This window comes from Coniosporium apollinis (assembly GCF_000281105.1).
Source record: "Coniosporium apollinis CBS 100218 chromosome Unknown supercont1.15, whole genome shotgun sequence".
NCBI classification, from domain to species: Eukaryota; Fungi; Ascomycota; class Dothideomycetes; genus Coniosporium; species Coniosporium apollinis.
The window spans coordinates 88,401-110,583 of record NW_006913277.1 but is presented as its reverse complement, the minus strand read 5'-3'; the positions used below and the strand labels follow the sequence as shown (position 1 = coordinate 110,583).

The following is a 22,183-nucleotide window of genomic DNA, read 5'->3' as shown; positions in this document are numbered from 1 at the left end:
TCACCATGAACACCAAACGCCATGTTGCAGCTGGTTCCAATGTGTAACACAAAGCTCTCCAAGTCTTAAGAATCTAGCCGAGATCCATTCATCAACATCACTCCAAGTTGACACAGCCAGCAACCGCCATCTACACTGTCAGGAGTCCCACGCACGCCTATCTCGTTACAACATCACGAATGCACAGCTTCAGAAACCCCTGGCGACAATCACCGCAATCTCTGCGGAACTCATGATTAACAAGCTCTTCACAGAAGCACGCCTTCCCTCTCCTTGCCCAAATGCATGCGTAGAAGTTCTTGGCGAGCTGACCGCAGCCATGGACGACGTGCTCGACTGTGCACATGGCTTTAAGCGTTGTGAGTATTATTGGGGGATCCTTGACGTCCTGATGAGGGAAAGTGGGTAGGTGGATGCTAGGAAAGCTGGGTTGGTATGATGGTGTGAGGGGTCTTGGGCTGTCTGGTGAGGAAGCAAAAGGCGCGGCCTGATAAAGAAGAAGATACGTGTGAGTGGTAGGGAGTAGTACGATCAAATTTGGCGCGCAACTGTGGGCTGGAGTAGAGTCAGACGTTGTGATTGTTATGGGAGACGCATTTTCAAATGCGTCCAAGGGGCCTCGTGAACGCCCTGGGGCGCCGTGAATTGTCAACGGTGAGTTGGGGAAGATAGCAGCAAATAGCGGTGTTTCAGGAATACTCCCGCTCCAAGCAAAAGCTGGTTCAACATGAAAGAACAATATCGGTGAGACATTCGTCAGACTGAGGCCAATGCTTCGAAATTGATAACATCTCTTTCAGACGCAGAAACTCTATGTCGATGAAAGAAAACAAGGTTAGTTGGTCGAAGGGTATGACAGCTGGAACATTGAGATGTCACAAGCGCAAAGATGATGAGCTGACCACCAGACCTTCGGAATACTCATCATCAAATAACTGCTAGCTTCAAACCAGAAGCTACTTAAAGTCTTGTCGTCTTTCCGCACCCCACGAGATTCAAGAGGAGGACGTACTAGGTTCTGAAATCTCACGTGTTTGATACCTCTCCGAAAGGCGTGATTCAATACCAAAATCGTTGTAGCCGCCACTTGGCGCCAAACGCCCAATGTTGCCCCTTCCGCCCAACCAGCAGGACTCAAAAAGTCCCACATGCGCCCGAGCAGTGACATTGAACAATAGAAGACGCATATCAGAGGTTGAACCTTCCCCACAGTACCCTTGCTCAAGCAACGCGTCAGTCCTTCACCCTAGTCTGCTTCTTAGCTGTCCCGATGTGCGTATTGTGCACCTGTGAGTCGCATGAGTCAGTAATGTTCTTGCCGACGCTCCAAGCAGAGACAATGTAGAAGAAAGAGTAGTACAAACCTTTGTAGCGAACTTCAGACTCGTCAAAGTCTCACTCAAATGCGCCTGCAGCGGCGAAATCATGACGAACATGAGCGTCTTCGACTGGCCACTGAGAGAGTATTGCAGGAGGTAGGTCAACTAGCACCACGCATTAGCCTCATCACTACCCAAACCACTATACTCTACGAGCGTAATGCATAGATACCTTGCTGTTCCGATACGGCACATGCCCCCCACCCCCTTGCCCAAGCGCCCCAATAACATCCCCTAAACAGCTCAGACTCTTATTAATATTCTGCGTCTCCTTCAGCCTATCCCCCGTCGCCTGGCTATGCGCCAGCCTCTCGCTGCCCGCCAGATCAACCAGATTCAGCGTCCCTGTGCTCGTCTCGCCCGTAATGCTGTTCTCCCCGATCAGCTTGAGGATAAAGACACTATGGCTCCGCGAGGACCGCTCATTCGCCTTCGTGGCCGCCACGGATCTGTTTTTCGACGCGCGCGCTAGAAGTTCGTGCACGCGGTCCGCAGAATCCAGAACCACGCTCTCGGCGCCCTTGAGCTCGGTACGCTTCTTATCGGTATCGTGCCTAATCTCTATCTTCTTCCTGTCCAGCTCCCCAGGCTCGCCGAGGAGGTCGTTCAGGTCCTCGTTGTAGACCTCGACGAAGGAACCGGCCATGCAGTAGCGCCACCCCTTTTCTTCGAGGGCTTGGGCCGAGGCGTAGATCTGGGACACGGCGCGCGGGATCATGCCGTCCGGGGATGTCATGGTGAAGGTCTTTCCGGAACCGGTTTGGCCGTAGCAGAAGATGCAGACGTTGTAGCCGTCCAAGGCGGATTGGACGAGTTGGGAGATCTCTTCGAAGACGGCGGCGTTCTCGCTATTTGGTCCGAACACTCTGTCGAACGAGAAGTTGTGGGTGGATGTCGTGACCTTGCCGAGTGCTGACTTTTGCTCGGGGCCTTGGATTGCGACTTCTTTTGCGTCTTCGATGGAGTCCGGGAAGTCGATCTTCGCTGGTAGCTCTTCTTCTGTTGCTGATGGAAGCGTAGGCCGTACTCGACAGAAGACTCGGATGTTTCCTTTGAGTTCTTGGACTTGGTTGTGGAGTTTTCGGCGTAGTGTCTCTTCAGCGCGCAGTTTGGCGTTAGCTACTTCGGCGGCTTCGATGGCTTCCTGCATGCGTTTGTGCAGGTCTGCAAAGGCCTGACTTTGTGCCTGATTATCCGATTCCAGGAAGTCTATCTTGGCTTTCATGGCCTTGTTCGAGGTTTCGAGTGACAGGTTGTTTGCGTGAGCCTCAGAAAGACTGTGTTTCAGTGAGGCATTGAGCTCCTTCTGTCGGTCAAAATCGGCGTGCGCTTGAGCAAGCTCCTTGCGGAGCTGATCGTTTTCTCGGTCTTTCTGCTCAATATCTAGGCCTGTGTTCTGTCGGTGGAGTTCAAGTCTCGTCGAGACTTCCTGCACTTCCTGGATTCGGCGACTTCGCTCATCGTCGAGCTCGGCCTTCAAGCGCCGTTCTACTTCGGTGAGCTCTTCTCTATGCGCCTGGCGAAGAGAGCTGGAGCCTGTTTCTGCTTGCCGCCGCAGCGTATCCGCTTCTTCTTGAGTTTCTCGTCGTAACCTTTCCATCTCTTTACGGTGGGCGTCCTTCAGATCATCGTGATCGTGCCGGTGTTTCCGCCGAAGGTCGTCAACCTCGTATGTGTGCTTCCTCCGCGCGTCATCTAGTGCCATAGTGGTCGTCGATAGCTTTACCTTTGCGTCTTCTAGCTCTGAATGAAGCGTGTTGTTGGATGCTGAAAGTTGCGTTCGTATCATCTCGAGCTCATTTACTGTAGGCCAGGAGTCAATATCATCGTTTACAGGGGAGCTAAAGTGTTGTGCGAATGATAGTTCGGGGCGGCTATCCGTCCGTTACAGGGATTCAGAACGTACACCTAACCTTCTGAAGGCTGAGCCTTTCCTCCATGTCATTTCGCTCAGTGTTCGACCTCTCGATCATGCCTCGTAGTTGAGCATACTGGCTCTCGACCTTTTCGAAACGGTCGTCGACGTCGAAGGCGGGAACTGGTGCAGTAACGTTAGAGCTACGAGAAAGGAACATCTCCTTTGTAGGAGACGTGGAGCGATTTGGTGTTTTGTAGGGGCTGATGATTGTTGAAGGGTGTGGCGGCAGTGGAATTTGTGGTGTGCTTAGTGGTTTTCGGGGTATATAAGAAGAAGGGGTCTTAGGGCAATCAGGCTCCCCGTTGAGATTGACTGCGCCATCTCTCGGCTCCGCCAAAGCTGAGCTGATGCTGAGGTTTTGGAAAGCCGTAGATAGCGAAGAGTCTCGAAGAGTCTTTGAATGAAATTGGGATTGTGCTTGGAATTGCGTGGATTGGGCAGCGCGAGAGCTCAGCCAGCCGTCAGATATATAATTTGACTGGTTGTCATAGCGTCCTCGTTGTTTTCTGAGCTGCAGCGCGTCTGCGAATTGGTATGTCGAGATTGAAATAGGTACTATACCAGCTCGGCTTCCGTTGACTGCCGAATGATTCTCCATTGCCGTCGCTGGACGTATGTTCGATGCCGCGCTTTGTGAGGCGCTTCTTACGTGGCCCATGGCGGTCTGAGGGCGATGGTTGAGGGAAGATGGTGGTCGGCTCCCATTGCTGGTGCTGCTTGCATAGGAGCTGCTCGATATGTTTCGCGAGGAGGTCGTGGAAGGAACGCGTGAGGAGGTTGAAGAGGATAGCGAAGGGTTTCGGGGACCAGCAACTGCCGCCGCTTTGACTGCGCCATTGACTGGTCTTGAGCTAGGTGGAGCGGCCCCGTTCGTGCGTGTTTCACCTGCTCGCTCGGCGAGTGTTTTCCGCTTCGGCGCAGGTTCAGGTACTGAGAACCGTCAGACGCTTATCAAAACACTCTCTCTTCATTCTACGTACATCCGGACACTTTATGCTTCATAGGGATTAACCCTGGCGGTGGCATCATGCTCGCTGCGGCGGCGCGAGCATTGTTGTCGGACGCTGACATTTCGAAGAGGCCTTTGGCTGGCGTTGGCGGAGGGATCTTGCTGGGTTGCCGAAGAGTGGAGGCCTTCACTGCCTGTGTTGCGCTTGAGCATTAGCATCCGATTGACTTGGTGTGATCGCAATTGGATTAAGAAGTTACGGATGTTAGCAGGGCTTATGCGCGTACACAGTTCTCGTTCGACTCCATGTCTACGACGTTGCGCCGCTCCAGTTTCCGTGGTGATCCCATAGTGAATGTCACATTCAAGCTGTCGTGCTCTTAACAGAAGGCGTAATGAATGACAATGGTCGGCTGGTGGTCTGTTATAGCGAAGCTGGAATCGGCTAGCGGTAAACACTCGAAAACATGCCCGGAGATGCCAAGACGCGATTATCGCAAGCGAGGCGGCGGATCTAATCAGCAGCGCTGCACACTCAATTTTCGAGCTAGCGACGACGTCCCATCGACGACGAGGACATTTCGCTACCACCCGCCCACGAATTCCATCCACTCAACACAGGATCACGCAGTCGGTAGCCGCTCAGATACCCTCAGTACGTCGAGCCTGCGCGCGGGCAGCAGACTCCCATCGCAGACGCCAGATCCTAACTCGAGAGACAGTCCATCCACCAGCAAATCCGTTCACCATGGCCGACTCGCAAGTAACCCTGCGCACGCGCAAATTCATCCGGAACCCTCTTCTGGGCCGCAAGCAGATGGTCGTGTAAGCCATTCCCGAAAACCCCCAATCGCACACCCCATCAGCAGCCCTTTCCGGCTCGCCCGCCACAATTCCCACAGCCGAACTAACACCCTCCACCCCCAGCGACGTCCTGCACCCCGGCCGCCCGAACGTCTCCAAAGACGAGCTCCGCTCCAAGCTCTCAGAGCTCTACAAGTCCGGCAAAGACCAAGTCTCCGTCTTCGGCTTCCGGACACAGTACGGCGGCGGCAAGAGCACGGGCTTCGCGCTCATCTACGATTCGAACGAGGCGATGAAGAAGTTTGAGCCGCACTACAGGCTCGTGCGGGTGGGCATGGCGAGCAAGATCGAGAAGGCGAGCAGGCAGCAGCGTATGTACAGCCTCCTCGTGTGCAGGAAGGATGGGATTAGGGTGGCGGGGGTAGACGGAGAAGGGCTTTGAGGAATATGCTGACGGTGGATGCGATAACAGGCAAGCAGCGCAAGAACCGCTCCAAGACGATGCGGGGGACGGTCAAGGCCAAGGGTGCCTCGAAGGACAAGAAGAAATAAGCGGGTGGCGGGGAAGATGCGGAGGCGATGGTTTATGTGCTGCATGGTCATCATGGGAACAGAATGGGAGTTGGCATTGTGTACATCTGCGTACGCGTGATAGTGTTGCGTGGCAACTTTGCGCTTGGGGACGAAGCCGGCGTTTGAGTTGCTCAGGCGATCCTGCTGACCCAACCTTGCATAGCATTCAAACAGGTTCTTCTTCGCAGTCTTTTGTTGGCGTGCGAGCAATCAAGAGAACGCGTCTTCAGTCAAGTGTCAAGCCTGGTGCACAGTTGGTATAAAAGCTGTTCATCCTATTTTACAGTACCGGTGTTGCCCCAGTAAACCCCACAAGAAACCCAGCCATGACCGTATTGGTATAGTAAGCCCTCGCATCTGGTTTAGACATCCAAGCTAGACATCCAAGCCAAGCCAGAGACCAACGCTTCAATGATCGCCCGCGCCAGAACAAGCCTTGCCCCACGTTATAGTAGAGTTAGCCGATAGGTAGGACAAGAGTGCTCTCCGAGAGGCTAGCCCAACCACCAGGTCATTAAAGAAACAGCATGTAGAATTGAGGAGGAACCAACACCCATAGAAGCCTCAAGTACACCAAATGTTCAAATCAGGCACAGGCCTATCGTAAAGTGAACCACTACCCGATCATTTCGACCAAACATCCTAACAAGACTGATGGATCTCGGCAGCAAGCACAGAATCGAAAGGGATGGTCCTGATCCATGGTTGGGCACGGCTGGTGGTCTTACTCCTGTTTGGCGATTACGAGATCTGGCTGTGATTCCGAGATCGGGGTATGAATCTGGGTAGAGTACTCGGTGAATTCCGAACTCGATCCTTCGGTAAAGATGCGCGCCGGAAGGGGATGAGGGCGCTGGGGGCCTGACGCGGGAGCGATGGTAGTGAGGCCCGGGATCTGCACATGAGCTCGAGAGTTTGTGCTGACCGTGGTCGTTGATCCGTTCGTTCCTGGCACGGTACTAGTTACTGGATACGTGGGAGCGCTGGTGACTCTTCCGGTGCTTGTCGCAGAAATGAAGCTGTCGATGTCGAGCCCGTTTAGGTTCTTCATAGCATTGGTGACTTGCTGGTGAAAGCCGGCTACTGCGCCATTCATGCCATCGACAGCCTTAAGGACTTTGTCAACTGTGAGGACGTTAGCTCAGCAGGCTCTTGGTAGATTGTGAACAAGGTAGATTTCGCTCAAAGCTGAATTGAATAGCGCTCCCAATCTGCGAGAAGGACTTTTGATAACCGGGGCGCTTGAAAGCTAAAGTCATGACTGGAGTAGACATACTGTTTTCATGGAAGTTGCCTTCGACATTGAGAGCAGCCAAGTCAGCACGGCGACGCTGAAGGACTCGGCGCACGTCAGTCGAGGCCTGGTCCATAGTTTCAAGTCCTTCCAGGAAACGGTTCTTCAATCGAGTGATTCTTGCTTCTTCACGTCGTAGAACCTCTCCTTCAGCGCGCAAGGCCTTTTCGCGGCTCACTGCGGCTTCCTCGCGGGCGTGAATGGCGTCCATGTGGTATTCGGCTTGCCGACCTGCAATGGCCCGACCGCGTCCTGTACCGACTGGGGCAGAAGCGACCATGCCGGTGTGGTAGTGAGCGTAGTAGCACTAGTGAGTCATGTCAGTCGCATCGATGCTTCAGGGCGGGGGGTTGATACGAACGGCTTCGTCAGACTTGTTGCAGCGGCCGTTGTAGTACCAATAGAAACAGGTCAGAGGCTTGGAGAAGTTCTTTGGGAGCTTGCAGTTTTCGTGTTCGTTCGGACCCAACGTAAGATCTGAACGTGTTGTCAGTATATAATATATACACAGCCACGTGTGCCGTCGTCTGTCTTACGGCCTGTTGTCGTACCGCTGTAACGTCGAGCCAACTGCGAGGATGAGCTTTGTGGACGTTCGGGCCCGTCTCCAGAGACAGTGTAGCTGCGACGGTCTTCGCCGCGAGGGGACATTGAGCGATCACGTGTGCGAACAGAGGAGCGTTGTGGTGTGCGGTAGCGGTAGAGATGCTCGCTGTCCGATGATTCCGGCGTGTTAGGTTGCGAATGAGAAGCAACTTCTAGGTAACAAGATTAGCATGTTCACAGAAAGATGGAGGTGCGGTGAGAGCTCTTCAGGATTGCGCTTCCAGTGAGAAGAGAGATAAGGGTCCCCGGCACGTGTTCTGTGACGATGGTCGAACGGATCTCACTCACCAATTCTAGCAAGCGGTTGATTGTATTGCTGTGTCATGCTGTGCGAGAGAAAGCAAATGCGAAGCGGAACGATGCGTGAGTATTTGAGAGCAGAGAAGCGATATTGTTGAGCAGAGTTCAAGTGTGAGTCCGGAAATGGGATGACGAAATTTGTTGATATGCGTCTGCCGGCATATGCCACTTCACTTGCTGACACGCGCATGGAGAATCACTTCACGAATACAAGCACGGGACGATTGGTGTTCAAGCAGGCATTCACAAACGTCGAATTTCGACCGACACCTTGCAGCGACACTGCTAGTTACCCAACCCTGAAAGAAGCATCTGTTTCCACACGCATTGTGTTTGCGGAACTATCAAAGGAAGAGCAGTGATTCACTGAGACATAAGAGCAAACAGAGAGGTAGGCTGGGTTGGGACAATGCAGAAAAAGTTGTTTACTTCTCCTGTCCAGTTCTTCGTCTACTTGAGTCTTGCATAGCCGCCACAAAGGATTTTAGCGGCAAGCAGCGAGTGTAAATACAGCCTGCGTACGATATCTCCGCCACTAATTGGAGGTTGACTGTGATAACAAGCTGCAAAGCAATCTCAAAGTATGAGGGTCGATGTAGTCTAAGCCATGCAATCAGGAATTACAGCGCTCATCTCCCAATATAAAGCTGCACTTAAACCAGCACAGTCATAATTTCCAGTCAGTTAGAAATCTGGGCGACCTGAAGTAATCTTTTGAAGGATCCAAAAGTTGCCTCTAGGAACAGCATCAAATTTCTATACGGAGATACCAACAGTAGCGGTCATCAAAAACCTCCAGCTCTAATTCAATCCAGACCTGGGTTCTCATGCGGAGTATGTACTGCTCGCCTGTCTGGATCAAATGTTCATCTGTAGTTGAAGAGGACTGCTGGTCAGACGTTGAAAGATGACACGAGGCCAAGCCGGGGAAGCTCACCCACGGATGCAAGGCACTCCCGCCGTTGAGCGATCTCCGGCCCTTGGCGTGGTGGGATCCAAAACACCCATCCAACGTTCTTTGCAGTCTAGACTCTTACTTTCCTTCCTATCGAATAATCGTCGGTATGTCTTCCAGCTAAGGAGCACACACGAAAACTGGCTGATTTGTATCGGGATCTCCTGATATTGAACGTGAAAGAAACACGTAGCCTTTACTAGATTAATTGTCTATCGATATCCTGCTGCGCACGCAATACCTGAACAAAGATGATGTGCTGCAGCTGACACGGAGTGCTTCCGTCTTGGAGACCTGCTTATATTTGAAACACAGAAAGTCGGATATATATATATATATATACTAAGTCCAAGTGCTTTGTCAGGTGCAATGAATATCGCTTTTGTACAGATCCAACCCAGCACACCTCATTGGCGTTGGAACTGGCTTTCCAATCACCCTTCACTCGTTGCATATAGCCATCAAATCGTAAATCGCTGGAACGCTGGCAAATTGCCTCAATTATGCTCTTTTTCGCCCGTCATGCATATGGCCACTACCGTCTCTTCCGCGTCCAATCATTTATGAACTCTTGCTTGTCCTTGACACCTAATCCCACTCGCTTGACTCTTCCCAGTCTCGCCAAGTCTTCTCCAATGCGCTCCAGCACCCTCTTCTCCTCTGCCCCAAGCCCCTCGTCGCTTTCGCTCTCGCCTCCCAGCGTGTCCGAGCTGCTGACCTTCTCCCCTATATGCAACTCATCGAAGAAATTCGACTGATATGAATTCTTCCTCGCTTTCACCGCCGGCTGATCTGCGCCACTACCTGCGCCAACGCTGAACTGGCTCTTCGTCTTGGATGTATTGTAGACCGCCTCGGCGATTCTGACACGTATACAGTGCGTGGGCCGACTGCACAGGTTCCACACGAACTGCAGGTATGTCCCTGGAACCGGCGTCGTAATGTCCGCGGGCGTATATCGCAGGCTTACGGGGAATATTTTGGTCTTGGGCGACACGCTCAGCAGCGCGGGACTGAAGGGCAGGATACCGCGGCCATTGGTAGTGGTGCATTCCGGGAAGATAGCGATCGTAGCGCCCGGATTTTCAGCAACGAGCGCGGAGAGCGAGGTCAGTTTCGCGCCGCGAGGCGGTGTCGGCTCTGGTGGGAGTAGCGCGCGCACCATCGCCTGGAAGAGAGTGATGCGCTGCACGAAGCGGGTGTTGGGGTACGAGGCGGTGAAGATGGGATCGAAGATTGCGGCGAGGTAGAGGCTGTCAATGGGGCTGGTGAAGGAGCTCGCGATGATGGTGCCGGGATGCGGCAGCCGTCTGCTGGTGCCGCTCTTCCCCAGGCTACCGCGCCGGACGCCGTCGATTTGCAGGTCTACCCACCAGATGCCGGGTATGCCCAGCAGAATCCATAGCGCGCCTTTCTTGACCAGGGCATTGAGTGGCAGCCAGGAGAGGAAGGCGAAGTAGAAGATGAAGGCGGGGATCAGGAAGAAGATGCGGACGCTGAAGAGGAAGAGGTGGAGGGGGAGGTTGATGCCGGAGGACGCTGCCGGGATTGGGAAGAAAGGTGCGATGCCAGAGCCTGTAAGTGTCAGCCCACTGCACAAGGAACTACGTGATGGTGACGGGGATGGCTGCCGTACCTCTGTCGCGATACTGGGAGTACTTCTCCATCCTGCTGTGTTCTCGATGTTGGCCAGCCGTTAGCTGAGGGCGCTCATAGAACGACAGACCATTGCAGCGACGAAAGGGAGGATTGAAGGCTCGTGATCACAGTGTCATTTTGAGCCCAGAGACCACAACCTTGAGCCGCCCGCATGTGACAATGAAGCATATCACGTGATCGGCATTCTCTTGACCGACTTCGTCGACGGCCTTTCTCCCTTACTGAAGAGTAACTTATACCAGCGCTTCTGCAAATGACTCTAGACCCTTCAGTAGAGGAGTCGCTTGCTCTGCTGAGTCGGCAGTACTTTCAGTTGCTGGATCCGAGCATATTGAGATGGCCGGAGGGAAAGATATTGAAGCAGCCTGATGTACAGGCATGGCTTTATGCTCACTTATTCGATCAACAGACCTTAAGGTACCCGCCGCCTGAGCGCTATCAAATGCGGGCTCTCAAACTGCTCGTTGCAAAAATCGAAGAAGCACTCGACGACCCCGAAGAGGATGTAGGCTTTCCTTCCTTCCCTTCTATTCATCCAACTTTCCCAATTGGCATCGAAGCATTATGTTTTGTAAAGGATTGTGCACAGCGGTCCTGCTGAATATACCCGCGCCTGAGAACTACCTTCATTATCCTATGATCGATGCCTTTCAGCAATGGTAGGTGGATGCTGCGGTCACCTCTTCCACCTAATCTTGTCAACTGCCTTCCAGCTGTACTGTAGTCGATCTGTATTACGAGTGGAGTGCGCGCTGATGTGAGACTATTCTCGGAATGAGTAGGAATTATCAGATGATCTCATGTCTCTACTCTCTTCATTCTTGAGCTCGAATCTACCCTCGGAGGCTGCAGTGGCACAGCAGAAAGCCTATGTGACGTACAACTTCAGCCGCATAGATGCCTCCGTTACTTTGCTTGAGTCTCGCTCCGTGATCTCGTCCTCTGGTACCACTGGTCTACGGACATGGGAGGCGGCTCTGCACCTTGGAAGCTATCTTGCCTCAAGCCGTGAAATAGTTGCTGGCAAGAACGTGCTCGAGCTAGGCGCTGGTACCGGCATTCTTTCCGTACTATGCGCAAAAGGCCTGGGTGTCAACCGCAGCATGGCAACTGATGGCGATGAAGGAGTGGTCGACGCGCTCAAGTCAAACATATTCCTCAACGGCCTCGAGGGAAGCCGTAAGATCGAAGCGAGTGTATTGCGGTGGGGCAGAACCATCAGGACAACAGCGTTTGAGGAGGACTTCGATGATGACCCTTATGATATCGTACTGGGCGCGGACATTGTAAGTACAGGTTCGGTCGAGTTAGTCGAACCGGGTTTAACGACTCTCTGGACGGACAATGAGACTTTGAGGGAATTTGCGACGTGGCCGTTTGAGTCTTGTTTGGAAGGTCAGAACAGAGTTTATGAAGCTGACGAACTTCCAGACGTACGACAAGACCGTCGTGCCATGGCTTGCATCAACACTACGAGAGCTGTTCGACCTAAGACCATTCCTGGAAGTCTTCATATCGGCAACCATCCGCAACAAGGACACGTTCAACGCCTTTGTACGAGCATGCGGTAAGCACGATGACTCCCGTAGTCCGTCAGCATTCCGGCTACCGATATCCCCGGCTGAACTTGACCGCAAATTCGAAATCATCGAGCCGCTAACCACAACCGCAGGACGCAATCACCTGGACGTTACAGACGTTGAGTTCGAGCCGGTCCCAATTCATAGGCAGAACGGACCTTTCTATCCAGTGGAAACGCCAATTCGCATAGTGCACATTACCTCGAAAGGCTCTTATGATTCTTTTGCGGTTTAGAGTAACATCCGGAGGCGCGACGACACCACACCGCAACGGTCCGCAAAACATCTAATGTACCGCAGCCACTATTGATCGCTGTTCCCAGGATGACACATGACTGGAAGCAAACCATACCTTCGAAGCACTGCATATTCAATGATATCCCCATGACTTCGCGAGCGAGCATCGAGAGGTAGATGAGAACATCACGAACTTGCGCAAGAGTATGTCGGGATTATAGCACAAATCACATGTATTCGCAATAACCGCCGCAAGAAACAATTGCTCCAGTTCTTTAGTGGAGTAAGACGCGCGTTGATGTCTTTGTCAGACCACTCCAGTCATCACAATCTGTACTAAAAGCTCTAGTCACATACTTTGGTGAAACACTCAACGAAAGACAATGACATCAGTCTAGATCGAGTTCTTACGGGCTGATGCACCCGTTCCACTACTTGTGGATACCCAAAAACGCTATCACGATTTAGCTGAAGCGCTCCTACTCGTGCAGCCCCCCGCTGAAGCTGTATGGGCAGGGCCACTCTAAAAGCTAGTTGCCGCATTGCAAGCTCTCCATAGCGCCGGAGATGGATAGTCTTCAAGCGCAGTCCACAGCCCAAAGCCATCTTAGGCGATTAGTACATCAATGTCATAGACCGCTAGATGGCTTTTACTCTCTGTCGCATGGAAGTGGTTTAGCTGCTCTACGATCAACAGGATCATGAGTCTAATTCGATCGCGAATATGGTGTTGGACAAGCTGGAGCGGAGATGCGGCAACAGACTTTTCAGCTGGCCCTCGGAACATACTCGACAGACCTCGAGGATTGATAGCTTGGCTGTCATCAACCGACACAGAGCCGTGGATCGGAGTCCAATCTGATTTGCTAGTGCTAGAATGCTGCAACGCGCCGCGAAGGAGCCAGGCATCATCCAGGCATACACCCATCCGCTGAGGCAGGACGGCGGGGAGCGTTTAGTCAAGCCGAAGGGAAGAGAAACAGTTCGAGATTGCGCGTGCATATCACGGCATTAGGACAAGTAGCTAGAGACTAAAAGGGAGCTGATAGTGGTGGAGAGTTCTACCGTGGAGTAACCTAGCGGATGGGGGTGCTGGATGATAACAAGGGCTCCGTCCGCCATCGGCTCTTGATCTTTCGCCATATATTACACCGCTTCCCCTGGCCGTTTCCTGTCTCGATAAAGCCATTGAGACTCAGTACCCTTTCTGTCCCTGCAGACAGAGACGTCCACTGCCCTCCTCTCTCATCGGCGTCGTCGACAGTCTCGGCAGGGCGAAGCTTATCGCCCCGGATCGACAGAGCGGGAGACGGCCAACGCTCACGATTTCATGTGACACGCAGTGCGAGGGCGGCTTGCATCGGAAGAACATCTGTGAGCTCCCTCACCTCCACCACCCCTCGCACCCCTCGCACCCCTCGCACCCCAGCGCTTCTCAAACAGCCCAATGTCTCTTCGCTGGCAACAGAGATCCGACATGTGGCGTCGTAAAGAAGGCGGCTTTTCAGCCGTTCCTGGCTAAAGCGAGTCTCATCGCAGCTGCAGACGACTCCGCGATAAGCATCGGACAAGGACAAAGGCGTGCGTATCAGCCCGCCGTGTCACCGCCCTTTTCAGGGCGTCATTCGCCCACATCGAGCTGTCACAGTCAGGCCTGAGGCCCGGCGCACGCGACCAGCGCCGCTATCGAAGAACCGCAAACCCTCGTATAATACCCTCACCGTCTCGCTCAGCCCGGCCATGGCAACTCAGCTGCCCGCCCACCACCGTACGCCCAGCAGTCACCACAAGAAAGCGTTGCCGCCTCACGCTCGGCCGGCCAGGCCTACTGCTCTACACAAGCGTGCTCTCAGTCACCGACCGGCCAAGTCGGTACAACTTGAGAGTCCGTCAAGGACTGACGACGACGACGAGGAGGAAGCAATGGCAGCAAGCTTCCTGCAGTACTGGTGAGTGAGGCGTTAACCAGCCCCAAGTGGCCCCACCACTTACAGAACACCTGGGCCGCAACAAACAAGGAGCTTCCTCTTTCAGCACACATCCCTCATTGCAGTGTTTGCCTACCACGTCTTTGAGTTCATCTGGCCCCAGATTGAGTGACATACTGATTCGCTTGCAGCGCGTTTTGCGAAAAGCAGATCATCGTTCCCAACAATGCGATCCTATATTGCTCGGAAAGGTGCGTCACTCCGCGGCATTATCTACTAGCCACTTGTCTCGTCTGATATGTCTACTCGCAGCTGCCGCAGGAAGGACAACAATAAGACGGTCGCGTTCACACCATATACGTCTGAGCACTCCCCTCCGCACACTCCCTTCGCCAACTTCACATTCGACGACCTACCTGTCCACAACATCGTACCCCAGCGATCACCAACTGCGCCCCACATGCATCGGATGTCGTCTACCTTCTCCGAAGCGTCAGAGGACGAGCACATGTACTCCGGCGACGAGTCGCGCATGACCAAAGACACGGAAGCAGCTCGCTACCTCCGCCAGTTCCAATCGCAGGACGGGTCGTCAACACGGGCCTGGCGTCCCCGCTACAACCGCTCCTCCACATCGACCGCGGCATACAGCACCGCACCCTCGTTATCGCACACTCCTACTTCAACCGCCAGCGTGTCGCTCCCATACACCCCGTCGACGAGACCGCTTCCCCTCCGCCAGAATCCGTATAATTCGTATGGCTCGCGGTCGATAGACCTCGTCACGCCGTTCGCGGCTGCGACTACGACTGCACCGTCGAGCTTGAAGGATTATTCCTTGAAGAGTGCGGCGACTGCGTCGACGTCGGCGGGGGTCGTCGAGCCTGGCTTGCTTTACGAGAAGAAGTCGTCATTACCGCCGGCGTCGCCGAGTCAGGGGAGTTTGAAGCAGCTGTTTCGCTTCAACGAGATGCAGGCGCCGCCTAGTTATAGTGGGGCGAGGCGGCCGCCGTGGTCTTGAGCCATCGTTTCGGATTGAACGGTTGATATTCTAGGGGAGCTTCCGGTCGTGAACGTGTGATTAAATGGACACGGTTTATAATAGAAGGAGGCGCGGTTTCTGCAGGCCTTTTTCGCTGGTGATGCCCTCGCCGGCACTCGCTAAAAGTTTTGGAATTTTCTCACTGGCGTTGGGTTTGCGCTTGCTTGGCTACCATATACCACAGAGCTTGCTAGCCGCTGCATACTCGATAGGGTCTACCTCCGTGGTCGGCTCAACATAGAGAAAAGAACACACCATCGATACGTTGGATTCTCACTTTACATTCCATTCTCTTGATTGTTGCAGCCCGGAACAGCATATGTTCCCGTCTGGTATTTCACTCCTTTAATGCCGTTTTCCCTTACAGCTCTGGACTTCTGGGGTGCTCGACTATCTATCGCACGCTTTGGCTTCTTACTGCCAGAATCAACGTTCTTGTCACATCGCCTTGTTTTGCAGCCCAGTTCCAGCTTGTCCGACCCATTCCGATCCGCGTCTACGTACAGACCCAACAAAGTCCACCCCGTGGAACTGAGGTCAGTTTGACAGGTGACACCGTAACGATCCACAAGCGTCACGCCTCGACCATGACACCTTCTGTGACACGCGCAAAGTAGCACACCAAATCTCCGGCGCATAACGTAGCACAATGGCGACTTTCTGAACTAAGAGCCACAGCGTTTTCACGCTCGGCTTAGCTCAAGCTTCGTTTTAGCACGAGATGTGTCGATATCAAGTTGTTGGAACGATTAGCCTCCCGTGCTGTCCTTCAGGTTTCCGCAGTATCTGAGCTAGCTCGAATCTTGTGCAATATGTACACTCCTATCCAACTAAGATCTATGCCTTCTTCTATCTTCTATTCGACGGCCCCTTCCCCAATACGTCCTCAACCGCAACATTTCGCTGCTCTTTGCGCCCATCGCTCGATTGCAGTCGCTGCGGCTCACGCAAACTCTCGTCTTCGTCCACATCGATAATCTCAACGTCCCCATGGCGTCGGTTGGTCGAGCTACCAGCACCCCCGTCCGGCCCCTCGAGCGGCTCTAATCCAGTATTCGAGAGCTCCGCGTCCTCGTCTTCGGCCAAAATCGCACGCTGCTGACGCTTACGATCCACGCACCGGCGCCAGGGTTTATACACCAGCACGCTCAGCGCGCCGAACACGACGAACGAAGCGCAAATCGCTCCGCCTGCAAAGCCCATGTCAGCGTCTCAGTGTCTCGGCTTCCTATGCGGGAAACCAAGCTTACCGATTATGTCGTAGTGCTCCCCCGCCTTCTCCACCCCGTCCCAAAACCTTCCCTTCGGCTCCGCAACATTGAAGACAAGATTCAGCAACTGAATAATCCCAATAACCACCGCCACCACCACCGTCACGATCGTCAACACGATGCTGTAATACAGTATAGCGATCTGATCCCGTGCGAGCGCGGTGCTGGTGTACAGACTCATCATGAGCGCGCCGTCGGTGGTGTCGAGCATGCACATCCCGGCCGTGAAGAGCAGCGGGAAGATCAGGATCAGCCAGATTGAGGTTCCGCGGGCGGCTTGGATCGAGGAAATGCCGAGGATGGCGATTTCGCTGGAGGTGTCGAAACCGAGGCCGAAGAGGACGCCTAGGGGGTACATCTTCCAGGGGCTGCAGTATCGTATCAGCTGGGCTCTTCAGGGCCAATGACTCCGAGAAAAGGAGAGAGGGGAAGGGGAGAAGGTGTTGAGAAGAGAGGGGAAGGGGGCCAACCCACCGGTCAATCAACTTAAACATCCTCTTGAATAGCTGAAACAAGCACCCCGCGCCATGAATCTGCAGCCGCTCCTCCTCACCCGGCCTAGCATCAATATGTTTCCGCATCTGCTGCACCAGCTTATACAGGATCCACATGTTCATCACCCCGAGCAGGAGCAGGAAGGCCGCGGAGACGGACGTCCCGATTATGCCGCCCACGCGTGAGAAGGAGTCGAAGCGGCTCGAGACGGCCGAGGCGGTCGCGGCGACGATTAGGGAGGTTATTATGACGATGCTGGGAGGGGTGGGTGAGTAGGGTGGTGGGGTGGTAGATCCTGGCAGGGGGGAGGGGGAGGGGAAGGGGGAGGGAGGGGCGTACGTGGAGTGCCCGAGCGAGAAGAACATCCCTACGGTTACGGGACGTTGACCTGCTGCTATGAGACGGCGGGTCATGAGGTCAATCGCCTGTGGTTGTCAGGACGCCTGCAGTTGCTTCATGGCTGCGGCCATACTGATATGTGGTCTGCGTCCAGCGCGTGCCGTAAACCGAGTGTCCAAGAAAGGACGGCGGTCGAAATGAGCGCTCTAAGGGGCCTCTAGGTCAGAGAATGCTGTGCCGATGCTCCCACGTAGTTCGGATAGAGTCGTCTTACGGATGGAAGTGCTGATTACGATTGTATGTTAACGGCTGTATAGCTCGACTCTAGAGGACTGCATACTTGCCAGAACAACTCCCGTAGCTGCCCACACCACAAGATTCACCACCACAAGCGCGACAATGATCGCTACGGCCCGGAACGGCAGCTTGCTAAGATACGGCACCCTCCCATGGTAAACAACAGCTCTGTCCGTCGCCTTCTTGAGAAACGAGCGTTCTTCGTCTGAGATTCCCGCTGCGTATGGGGTGGGGGTGGAGGAGTCCATTGTGACGGTAATGACAGTCAAGGTGGACCACGGGCGAGCCTCACGCTCGATGAGGACGTTCATCAAGCGGCAGGGGAAGCGCTGGCAGGGAGGCAGGGTACATCATACCTAGTTAGCTGGTGCCGCAGTCTGGAGCGGAGCGGAGCTTGCAGCTGTCGTCTGAAGCTTATCGCCGGGACGGGCTTGGCGCAGCCATTGGCGGGGTGGAGGGGTAGTGGACAGGGATGTTATTGGCGGTCTGGCCATTAGAGATGGAGCAGTGGTATTGAAGAAGGTATTGATTAGTCAACACAGAGGACGCGTTGTAGACCGATTCGCATGCAATCGACCTTTACCGCTATTACTCCAACTCGTGGCAGCGCACGCAAGACATCACCCGTCGAACTTGCTGAAACAGAGACTGGCATTCGTGCCTCCAAACCCGAAACTATTCGATAGCGCGACATTGACCCGCTTGGACTGTGCGGCTTTGGGAACATAATTGCAATCGAACTCTTCGGGTGGATCTCCCGGGCTCTCCAGATTGAGAGTGGGTGGTAGGATATCCTTTACCACTGTTAGCGGGAAACGGTAATGTAAGGATTGAGTGCGCTTACATGGTGGACTGCCAGAACTGAGAAGATTGCTTCCACCGCGCCGGCAGCTCCTAAAAGATGACCAATGGCACCCTTGGTGCTGCTGACGTTGATGTCGGATGCCTTCTGCTTCCCGCTCTCGCCTAGTAGCAGTGCCTTGATGGCTCGGTTCTCCGCCGCATCACCTAATGAGGTTGATGTCGCGTGAGCGTTGACGTAGTCCACTTCGTGTGGTTGCAGACCGGCGTGTCGTAGGGCACGCTTCATGGCTAAGAAGGGTCCTTCGCCATCTTCTCTCGGCGCGGTCATGTGGTGGGCATCGGCGGAAAGCCCATAACCTAGCAATTCCGCGTAGATGCGTGCCCCGCGGGTCTTTGCGTGCTCGAGTTCCTGATCAAGGCTGAATAAGTCTTGGTGGGGAAATGGATTCGAGGGCTAATTACCTCAAGCACCATTACTCCAGCACCCTCTCCGATGACGAATCCGGCTCGGGAACGGTCAAAGGGTCTAGACGCTAGATGAGGCGCATCGTTCCAGTCTGTTGCCAGACTTCTTGCTCGAGCGAACCCGGCAATGGCGAGCGGGTGGATGCAGGACTCTGATCCGCCTGCAACCATGACATCCGCGTCGCCGAAAGCGATGAATCTGCCCGCATCACCGACTGCATGAGCGCCTGTTGTACACGCTGTAGTCGCTGCGTGGTTGGGGCCCTTGAATATGTCAACATCTGTAAAGTATGTACGAATAATACCAAACTCACCTTAAAACCGTATCTCATGGAAATATGCCCAGCAGCCAGGTTTATCAATAGTCTTGGAACAAAGAGCGGCGACACTTTCTTGTAGCCCTGCTAGAGTCAGGAAAGAAGGGCAAGCCTAGTGAACATCAGACTCACACCTTTGTCGTAGGCAACTGAGGTGTCATAGACATCGTCGAAGGCTCCTATGCCTGAGCCTATGTATACACCCTGTGCTGCGTTAGATGTGATCCGTACAATGCCTGTCAGCGTGCCGCCCTACAGTCGCCTCGAGATCCTTGGGCTCTTGAGGGTGCCACTCTGCATCTCCTAAGGCTTCTTGAGCTGCTGCCATAGCGTAGTGCGAAAACTTTGCCATCTTCCGCTCATCCTAATGAAAGGTCAGTATCTGCCCAGCTGCTACATCGGACCACGTACAGTGGGAGATAGCCATTCTTTGACATCCCAACAGCCTTGCTCTTTACCTCCAGTGGGCACAACCGCCGCTACCTGGCTCGGTAAAGCTGCATATCGGGGTCCTCTGTCTTTTACAGACACAATGCCGCAATGCCCGCCGATCAGCCGTTGCCATGTTCGGCGGATACCTGGGAAGGAGTCAACGTAGGCCTTAGCACCTATTCGGTTGCAGTCTCACCAACACCTAGCGGTGTCACAGCTCCGAGGCCTGTCACTACCACTCTTCGCATTTCATGTCAAGCTGATGGTTGGTGGTTGATGGTTGATGGTTGATTGGTGATGGCGAATGAACTCGTTCGACAGCCACACTGGGCAAGCCACCGCCAATCGACGGGAGCGGGAGCGGCGCCAGCCACTAAGTCATCAACCACCTGCGGGTGGGCACATATTCCACTCCAACAATCTTCTATCGCGAGCAGGATTGAAGCGGATGTTTCAGAGAGCTATGGCAATCTTGGTCCACGGGGAAGGGAATCAAGGAGCTTCGAGTGGAGCTTTCAAACGGACGGCGTAACCTGCTACGCTACACTAAGGGGGTTGGACGCGATGGGAGCACTTCATCACCCCAAACAAGTATGCTCTGCATGATCCATGAGGATCGAAGCCATGTTGCAAACATTCTAACATGGAGGTCGTCGAAACACGTGCTTGACGGCAACGATGCAACAAGTATTGTGAAGATACGTTCAACTCTTGTATAAGAAGGGACGACCGCTTCGACAGGCTAGTAGGCGCGATGGGCCGACGTGGAAGACTCCCATTGCTATGTAAAATCGTCCCTCTCGACCGAAGACTAAACACTCTGAACCGAACAGTTTGATTGTATTTTTGTTCGTTCCGCAAACGGCTACTCTCAAGCTTCCAGATTCCGCCCACAAAATGGACCCTTACATAAAGAGCTTGGGTCTATCGATAGACGAACCCAAGCCACAAGCCAGCACCCGTACCGACTCGCTGTTCGTCGCGCAAACACAGATAATCCCCTACCGCCGTCTGGCGGACCGCCGTCGGAGGATCATGTCTGTTCCTCAAATTCCTGGGCTCAAAGCTGAAGAGCCCCTGGCGGAGGTCCTGCGGCGCGAGGTTGCGGATCTACTGCGTCGGAACCCGGTATCATTCCCCGGCGCGCAACCCGTGAGCTTTGCGCGCAAGCATATTGAAGAGCTCCAGCAAAAAGAGTGAGTCCACTGTTGTCCTGTTGCTCCTCGCGAATATACAGACTATGCCCTGTCGAGGCCTTGTGCCCTGTCATTCTCCAGCCTTATGGCTAACGGGTTTTCCCAGTTACTACCTCTGCGAGAAAACCGATGGAATCCGCTGCCTCCTCTACGCAACTGACGACCAGGGGGAAGAGATCCACTACCTCATCGACCGCAAAAATGACTACTACTTCATCCCGCCCAACAACGTACACTTTCCTATGCCTGGAGACGACACATTCCAACGCTTCCACAAGAGCACTCTCCTCGATGGCGAGCTTGTCAACGACAGAGTTGGACCAGGACCCGACGACTACCGCCTCCGATACCTAGTGTTCGACTGCATCGTTCTCGATGGCGACATCCTTACCCAGAAGCCGCTCGACAAGCGCCTTGCTCGGTTCCACAGCTTTGTCCTGGACCCGTACAAGCGCATGTTTGCAACTTGGCCTCAGGAGCTAGAGCACCAGCTGTTTGAAGTCGCGCCCAAATCTTTTGGAAAGCCATACAGCATTACCGAGAAGTTCGATGAACTGCCAAGGCTGGCACATGGTAACGATGGGCTTGTCTTTACATGCAGGGAGACGCCCTATGTCTTTGGCACGGACGAGAACATCCTCAAGTGGAAGCCGGCGCACGAGAACACTATCGACTTCATGATACGGCTCGGCGAGTTTCCAACTTTTGACCCGGAGGAGGGTGATACTGGCCCGGTGTACGATTACGAGGCGCAACCGACTGTCGAGTTGCTGGTAAACTGCAATGAGGGCAAGTACGCAGTGTTCGCCGAGTTGCATCTGGAACCGGCCGAATGGGAAGCAATGAAGAGCGTGAATGAGTCACTCGACATGCGTATCATCGAATGCTACAAGGACGAACAAGGACGCTGGCGCCCGAAGCTGGAAGGCAACGGAGCACCACGCTTTCGAGACGATAAGAAGGACGCGAACCACATGTCCACGGTCTACAAAGTGATAGAAAGCATCAATGATGCCGTGTCGGAGCATGATCTACGAGCAGCGGAGGATGCCATCAGGAGGATGTGGAAGAACCGGCACCCCGAGGAGAAGGCACAACAGACTCAACAGGCACAACAAGTACCACGCGTTAATCACACACCTGTCGCTAACGGTGATATGTCTAGGAGAGCTAGCCGGCCAGAGTAATACCCACGGAGGGCAGTTGGGAAGATGATCCCTTGGATTCTGTCATGGGCTTGGGCGTTTTGCGGCCTTTGTATTAGGAGCTTGGCATGGAGCTGGTGATTTGCTGCTTGCGGTATTGGATATCGAGGCTTTCTCAATGGCAAGGCGTAAGGATAT

At 53.9% G+C, this 22,183-nt stretch overlaps 9 protein-coding genes across 9 annotated transcripts; 4 read left to right on the top strand and 5 right to left on the bottom strand.

The window, feature by feature from the left end:
• Positions 1-1,233: 1,233 nt before the first annotated feature.
• Positions 1,234-3,454, bottom strand: W97_03604 (uncharacterized protein; the record flags this gene model as incomplete). The annotated part of the gene is made up of 5 exons (XM_007781500.1): positions 1,234-1,287; positions 1,365-1,484; positions 1,552-2,908; positions 2,972-3,182; positions 3,286-3,454. The coding sequence occupies 5 exons, from the start codon at positions 3,452-3,454 to the stop codon at positions 1,234-1,236; spliced, it is 1,911 nt and encodes a 636-aa protein (XP_007779690.1).
• A 1,540-nt stretch (positions 3,455-4,994) lies between these two features.
• W97_03603 (small subunit ribosomal protein S24e) lies at positions 4,995-5,602 on the top strand (the record flags this gene model as incomplete). The annotated part of the gene is made up of 3 exons (XM_007781499.1): positions 4,995-5,071; positions 5,174-5,421; positions 5,523-5,602. 3 exons carry the CDS (start codon positions 4,995-4,997, stop codon positions 5,600-5,602), a joined length of 405 nt encoding a protein of 134 aa, XP_007779689.1.
• Positions 5,603-6,347: 745 nt separating this feature from the next.
• On the bottom strand, positions 6,348-7,568 carry W97_03602 (uncharacterized protein; the record flags this gene model as incomplete). The annotated part of the gene is made up of 4 exons (XM_007781498.1): positions 6,348-6,748; positions 6,900-7,224; positions 7,279-7,394; positions 7,454-7,568. 4 exons carry the CDS (start codon positions 7,566-7,568, stop codon positions 6,348-6,350), a joined length of 957 nt encoding a protein of 318 aa, XP_007779688.1.
• Positions 7,569-9,313: 1,745 nt separating this feature from the next.
• On the bottom strand, positions 9,314-10,445 carry W97_03601 (uncharacterized protein; the record flags this gene model as incomplete). The annotated part of the gene is made up of 2 exons (XM_007781497.1): positions 9,314-10,353; positions 10,415-10,445. 2 exons carry the CDS (start codon positions 10,443-10,445, stop codon positions 9,314-9,316), a joined length of 1,071 nt encoding a protein of 356 aa, XP_007779687.1.
• Positions 10,446-11,237: 792 nt separating this feature from the next.
• On the top strand, positions 11,238-12,252 carry W97_03600 (uncharacterized protein; the record flags this gene model as incomplete). The annotated part of the gene is made up of 2 exons (XM_007781496.1): positions 11,238-11,723; positions 11,869-12,252. 2 exons carry the CDS (start codon positions 11,238-11,240, stop codon positions 12,250-12,252), a joined length of 870 nt encoding a protein of 289 aa, XP_007779686.1.
• Positions 12,253-13,994: 1,742 nt separating this feature from the next.
• On the top strand, positions 13,995-15,203 carry W97_03599 (uncharacterized protein; the record flags this gene model as incomplete). Its single annotated transcript, XM_007781495.1, has 3 exons — positions 13,995-14,203; positions 14,374-14,433; positions 14,495-15,203. 3 exons carry the CDS (start codon positions 13,995-13,997, stop codon positions 15,201-15,203), a joined length of 978 nt encoding a protein of 325 aa, XP_007779685.1.
• Positions 15,204-16,073: 870 nt separating this feature from the next.
• On the bottom strand, positions 16,074-17,874 carry W97_03598 (uncharacterized protein; the record flags this gene model as incomplete). Its single annotated transcript, XM_007781494.1, has 7 exons — positions 16,074-16,414; positions 16,475-16,863; positions 16,970-17,245; positions 17,330-17,415; positions 17,463-17,546; positions 17,604-17,614; positions 17,670-17,874. The coding sequence occupies 7 exons, from the start codon at positions 17,872-17,874 to the stop codon at positions 16,074-16,076; spliced, it is 1,392 nt and encodes a 463-aa protein (XP_007779684.1).
• Positions 17,875-18,246: 372 nt separating this feature from the next.
• Positions 18,247-19,892, bottom strand: W97_03597 (3-oxoacyl-[acyl-carrier-protein] synthase II; the record flags this gene model as incomplete). The annotated part of the gene is made up of 8 exons (XM_007781493.1): positions 18,247-18,420; positions 18,471-18,839; positions 18,893-19,159; positions 19,210-19,296; positions 19,345-19,416; positions 19,469-19,576; positions 19,624-19,790; positions 19,841-19,892. The coding sequence occupies 8 exons, from the start codon at positions 19,890-19,892 to the stop codon at positions 18,247-18,249; spliced, it is 1,296 nt and encodes a 431-aa protein (XP_007779683.1).
• A 649-nt stretch (positions 19,893-20,541) lies between these two features.
• W97_03596 (uncharacterized protein) lies at positions 20,542-22,027 on the top strand (the record flags this gene model as incomplete). Its single annotated transcript, XM_007781492.1, has 2 exons — positions 20,542-20,840; positions 20,947-22,027. 2 exons carry the CDS (start codon positions 20,542-20,544, stop codon positions 22,025-22,027), a joined length of 1,380 nt encoding a protein of 459 aa, XP_007779682.1.
• Between the last annotated feature and the right edge of the window lie 156 nt (positions 22,028-22,183).